This window comes from Cucurbita moschata, unplaced genomic scaffold, assembly GCF_002738365.1.
Source record: "Cucurbita moschata cultivar Rifu unplaced genomic scaffold, Cmos_1.0 Cmo_Scf00012, whole genome shotgun sequence".
NCBI lineage: Eukaryota > Viridiplantae > Streptophyta > Magnoliopsida > Cucurbitales > Cucurbitaceae > Cucurbita > Cucurbita moschata.
The window spans coordinates 4,947,641-4,953,514 of NW_019268528.1; the positions used below are offsets into that span (position 1 = coordinate 4,947,641).

At 34.7% G+C, this 5,874-nt stretch overlaps 1 protein-coding gene across 3 annotated transcripts; it reads left to right on the forward strand.

The window, feature by feature from the left end:
* Nucleotides 1-542: 542 nt before the first annotated feature.
* On the forward strand, nucleotides 543-5,447 carry LOC111450603 (TMV resistance protein N-like). Of its 3 annotated transcripts, none has more exons than XM_023090814.1 (7): nucleotides 666-803; nucleotides 932-1,116; nucleotides 1,207-2,320; nucleotides 2,417-2,692; nucleotides 2,893-4,164; nucleotides 4,255-4,748; nucleotides 4,866-5,447. In XM_023090814.1, exons 1-7 carry the CDS (start codon nucleotides 786-788, stop codon nucleotides 5,383-5,385), a joined length of 3,879 nt encoding a protein of 1,292 aa, XP_022946582.1. In that variant the 5' UTR covers nucleotides 666-785; the 3' UTR covers nucleotides 5,386-5,447. The 3 variants fall into 3 exon arrangements, with proteins under 3 accessions (XP_022946581.1, XP_022946582.1, XP_022946583.1); XM_023090815.1 differs by having other exon boundaries at nucleotides 971-1,116; XM_023090813.1 differs by having other exon boundaries at nucleotides 543-1,116.
* Nucleotides 5,448-5,874: the final 427 nt, after the last annotated feature.

Below are 5,874 nucleotides of genomic sequence, written 5' to 3' on the forward strand. Positions count from 1 at the left end.
TTTCTAATATCTCATACACATAGAGTGAACATATTAATATAGTTTACCTGACATGTCAAATGGAGGCTCATGTATCATACAAAATTAAATACATAACATAGCATAATTCTATCATAGTATAACTTATAACATAGTATAAAGAATAAGGAGTAATAAAATAGTTAGTCGATACTTCCACTCTCGTGTATCCTCAATAATACATTTCTTTCTCTATAAAATGCTATACTTTCATTTTATAAAATGAAAATAAATGGAAAGAATTGAAGAAGCCTTAGCAAACATGGAGGGGAGCTCTAACGAGTGCGCTAGTTGCTCGTTAAGAATCAATTCAAGAAGAAGAATGAAATAAATTTGTTGTGTGTTATTATTTTTCTATTAATACTAACACCGACAATACTTTTAAAAATCAAGAAAATAAAAACACGGTGTGGACCAAACTTTTTGACTTTTATGCTTCCTTTAATTACGATGTTGATGGTAGGGCCTCAAAGAAATTATAAGGTAGAGGTAAAGGCAAAGAGAAAGTGATAAGATTATTGAAAGCCAAACGTTTGATTCAACACTTATTCGATACCTGCCAATCCATTTTTGCTCTGTAATCTTCGAACTGTTTCTTCACTTTTCGATGGATTCTCCCATTGCTAAGTCAGAATCATCTACTCTTCCTCCAAATTTGAAGTGGAGATATGATGTGTTTTTGAGTTTTAGAGGGGAGGATACTCGATCTAACTTCACCAGTCATCTTGACATGGCCTTGCGGCAAAAGGGAGTCAACGTCTTCATTGATGATAAGCTCAACAGGGGTGAGCTAATCTCTGAATCCCTTTTCCGATCTATTGAGGAAGCTTTGATTTCTATTGTTATATTCTCTGAAAATTATGCATCATCTTCATGGTGTCTGGATGAATTGGTAAAAATAATCGAACGTAAGAAATCCAAGGATCAGATAGTTTGTCCAATTTTCTATAAGGTGGATCCATCAGATGTACGAAATCAAACTGGAAGTTTTGGAGAGGCATTGACCACACATCAAGCTAAGTTCAAGACAAAAATCCAAATTTGGAAAGATGCTTTAACTGCTGCTGCTAATTTGTCTGGCTGGAATCTAGGATCTAGGTATATATTTTTAATCCATTTAACTCAATCTATTATTGCATCCAATATCTATTATCTTTAATTTCAATATGATTACATGGTTAATAACAGGAGGGAGGCGGATCTTATTCAAAACCTTGTTGAAGAAGTATTGTCCATATTAAATTTTAATAGTATGCCTTTATATGTAGCTAAGTATCCGGTTGGAATTGATTCTCAACTAAATTTTTTAAGGCTAGGCTCCCCTTATTGGACACAAGATGAGCCTAGTATTGGTGTTTACATGGTGGGAATATATGGGATTGGAGGCATTGGTAAGACAACTTTGGCCAAAGCTTTATACAACAAAATTGCTCACCAATTTGAAGCTTGCTGCTTCCTATCAAAAGTTAGGGAAGCTTCAAAGCAATTCAATGGTCTTGTTCAACTTCAGGAAACCCTACTCCATGAAATCTTAAAGGAAGATTTGAAGGTTGGTAACCTAGACAAAGGAATTAACATTCTAAGGCATAGATTGCGTTCAAAGAAAGTTCTTATCGCTCTGGATGATGTGGATAAGCTTGAGCAGTTAGAAGCATTGGTTGGTGCACATGATTGGTTTGGCATTGGTAGTATGATCATTGTGACAACAAGAAACAATCATTTGATTTCTACCCATGAATTTGATCAAAAGCATGGTATTCGAGTGATGAATCACGATCACGCCCTTGAACTTTTTAGTTGGCATGCTTTTAAGAAAAGTCATCCACCAAGTAATTATTTAGACCTTTCAAAACGTGCTACAAGTTATTGTAATGGTCATCCCTTGGCTCTGGTTGTTTTGGGTTCTTTCCTTTGTACCAGAGCTGAGCAAGCATATTGGAAAATTATATTAGATGAATTTGAGAACTCTTTGAACAAAGACATCAATGACATTCTTCAAATAAGTTTTGATGGGCTTGAAGAAAAAGAAAAGGAGATTTTCCTCGATATTTCTTGTCTTCTAGTGGGAGAAAAAGTTGACTACGTCAAGAATATTTTAAATGCATGTCATCTCAATCCAGATTTTGGAATTTTAGTCCTTATGGATCTTTCACTTATTACGATTGAAAACGATAAGGTGGAGATGCATGATTTAATACGACAGATGGGTTATAAAATAGTCAATGGTGAATCTTCTGAGCCGGGAAAAAGAAGTAGATTGTGGTTAGAAGAGGACATTTTGAAGGTGTTTATTGATAACTCTGTGAGTAACATTCTCCCAAACTTACTTTAACATTACTTATTTCCTATACTTTGTGATGGAAAATATTGTTAAATTACTAAATTTATGAGTTGGCAGGGAACCGATGCGGTTAAAGCCATAAAGTTGGAGTTGCCTAATCTCACAAGACTAGATGTGGATCCACGAGCTTTTAGAAAAATGAAAAATTTAAGATTACTTATGGTTCAAAATGCAAGATTTTCTACAAATCTTAAATATCTACCGGATAACTTAAAGTGGATTAAGTGGCATGCATTTAGTCAGGACTCTCTGCCGTCAAGTTTTATTACAAAAAACCTCGTTGGATTAGATATGCAACACAGTCGCATCCAAAATTTTGAGAAAGGATGGAAGGTAATTATATTTTCACGGGGTGTTTGGTTGGTTTCTTCTTAGATTTTTTTTAAAAAAATTTATGGGCAGCTTAAAAAAAATGTTTATATGATAACAAATTTTAAGAAATAGATCATTTATATACTTGAACCATTGTGCAGGATCTAAATTACATTAGATTGCTATTTATTATTATTAATTCTTTTTTCCACTTATTTTAGGATTGTAAAAGGTTGAAGCTGGTTGATTTTAGTTACTCAACATTAGAGAAAATTCCTGACTTCTCTTCCTCATCCGGCCTTGAAAAATTGTATCTTAACCACTGCACAAATTTAAGAGCAATTCCTATGTCAGTTGTTTTTCTTAGTAAGCTTGTTATCTTAGATCTTAATCACTGTTCCAACCTTAAAAAGCTTCCAAATTATCTCAGGTTGAAGTCTCTTAAAGTTTTGAACCTCAATTACTGCAAAAAACTTGAGGAACTTCCAAATTTCTCTGCAGCATCAAACCTTGAAAATTTGTATTTGAAAGAATGCACAAATTTAAGAATGATTCACGAGTCTATTGGATCTCTAGATGAACTTGTTACCTTGGACCTTGAAAAATGTTCTAATCTTAAAAAGCTTCCAGGCTACCTTTCATTGAAATCTCTTAAACATTTGAATCTCGATCACTGCAAAAAGCTTCAGGAAATTCCAGACTTCTCTGCCGCATTAAACCTTCAAAGCTTGTATCTTAAAAAATGCACAAATTTAAGAGTGCTTCACGAGTCTATTGGATCTTTGGATAATCTTGTTGTCTTGGACGTTAGACATTGTACTAAGCTTGAAAAGCTTCCAAGCTACCTCAAGTTAAAATCTCTTCGATATCTCGAACTCTCTGGCTGCTCTAAGCTCGAAATGTTTCCAAAGATGGCTGAAAACATGAAATCATTAGTATTATTGCATTTGGATTCTACTGGCATAAAGAAGCTACCTTCATCAATTGGAAACCTTACTGAGCTCAAAGTCTTAAATCTTGACGGTTGCACAAACCTCATCTCTGTTCCTGGTATAATTTATTTGTTACAGAATCTTAAAGAGCTTCATCTTGGTGGGTGTTCTAGATTCGAAATGCTTCCCCATAAATGGGACTCACCAATCCATCCATTATGCTCTTCTTCAAATCATGGAAACTTACCCACAAACCCTATGTTTTCCCAGCTAACTTTGTTGGATCTTCAACATTGCAACCTATCAAACGCAGATTTCTTGGAAATTTTATGTGATGTCAACCCTTTCTTAAATAGCCTACTCTTGTCGAAAAACAAATTTTGTAGTCTACCCTCATGTCTTCATAAGTTTATGTCCTTGTGGAATCTCCAGTTGAGGAATTGCAAATTTCTTCGACAAATTCCAATCCTTCCTCAGTGTATACAAAGAATGGATGCCACGGGTTGTGAATCATTGGTTAGAAGTCCAGACAATGTTTTGGATATAATATCAAGCAAGCAGGTTCATCTCTTCTCATTTCATTTCTCTTTGATTATGTTATATTTTTCTCTCTCGTTAATATTTTCATGCATGTTAATTCTTATGTCACAGGACATTACACTGGGTGACTTTCCTAGAGAGTTCATTCTAATGAACATTGAAATTCCAGAATGGTTCAGCCACCAAACTATATCAAATTCAATAAAGGTTAGCTTTCGACATGATCACAATATAGAAAGAACTTTGGCTACTTCTGCTAAGTTCAGAGTAGATGGAGATTCATATGAAGGAGAAGCCTTAATTTCATGTAACATATTCATCGGGTATAGACTCCAAAGTTCTTTTATGAGAAAATTCGCACCATCAACATCAGAATATACATGGTTAGTAACAACTTCTTCTCCAACATTTAGTAGCTCCTTAGTGGCGAATGATTGGAATGATGTTATAGTCTGGTTTGAAGTTGTTAAACGTCGTGAGGTTAACGTAACTATAAGAAGCTGTGGTGTCCATCTCACCGATGAGGTCGATGGGATACAAAATGATATTAAGGGGCAAGGAGTAATCTATACAGATTATGATCAATCGGTGGAATTGGGAAGCTGGTGAGTGAGCTTACATCCTTGCCAACTTTATTGATTGGTTTCTTGTGTTGTTTTGAGTAAACTATGCTCATTTTCATATATATTATTTTGATGTGTATGATGTTGATAATGGCACAGGGATGTTATCAAATCCTTCACTCAAGAAGTCTCCGCCAGATCAGATTGCAATGCAATGTTGCATGCACAGAACTTTCCAGTTGAAATTGATTCCAAAATACAACCACTTACCAACTTTCCCTTACACGTAACATGTTATGGCGTTACAAGGATAAGTGGCATGGAAGGCATGGCAGAGACGACACTCGCCAAATCTATATTTGATAAACTAGTGGATAATTCCTTTGGGAGAGAGGCTTTAAATGATTGGGGTGGGTTTATTGAAATGAATAAGCTTGGATTTCGTGGAGGATCTCGAAGTTGTAACACAAGCAATAGACCGTCTTCACAAAAATACCTAAGAGTTTTTGATGGTGGGTATAAATTTGCCCATGTGAACGATGCGGTTGATAGTGATGGTCATTTGAATTTTACAAGATTTTTAAGGATTGATGATGTAAAGGAAGTTATATGTGCGATTGGCCTCACATGGCCTCACATGGATAATATAGGTTCAGAGACCCTTAAACCCCCATTGTAAAACTTTTTAGTAGACATGCTCCTTTGGAAAAGAATATCATCCCTCAAGTCATTATTTTCATATTTCTAACATGTTCACAATCGGAGCTTTCTTTTGTTACTGTATTGTATGTCGAGGAAATATGATCTACAAATTTGTAAAATTTAATATTTTTATTTAACCCATTTTAATATATAATCTTGTACCAATATTACAACATAGTTTAAAACAATTTAAAAAAATCTATAACATAGTCTTGAGTTTAAATATACAATTTGAAGGGAATGAACTTTTTCATCTAGTAGCGAAAGCATTGGGAACCGTTTTGATTTTTATTAAGAATTAAAATAAAGCAATAAATAGAAGAGTAAAAACTCTACCTTTGTAGAAGCCCTAGGTTGCAAAACTCATTCCAACCCTGCAAAAGCTTTTCAACATTCCACGAGATCTTCCTTCCAACGACTTGAACACAAGGTTAAGGCTCTTGAAAGAAAATTTCAAAGGATTGGA

Excerpts from the sequence above, each read along its gene's own strand:
- LOC111450603 (XM_023090813.1), top strand. The coding sequence starts at position 626 with ATGGATTCTCCCATTGCTAAGTCAGAATCATCTACTCTTCCTCCAAAT. Across the intron at positions 2,321-2,416 it reads AGGTGTTTATTGATAACTCT|GGAACCGATGCGGTTAAAGC; the intron begins GTGAGTAACATT and ends ATGAGTTGGCAG. Across the intron at positions 4,749-4,865 it reads TCGGTGGAATTGGGAAGCTG|GGATGTTATCAAATCCTTCA; the intron begins GTGAGTGAGCTT and ends ATAATGGCACAG.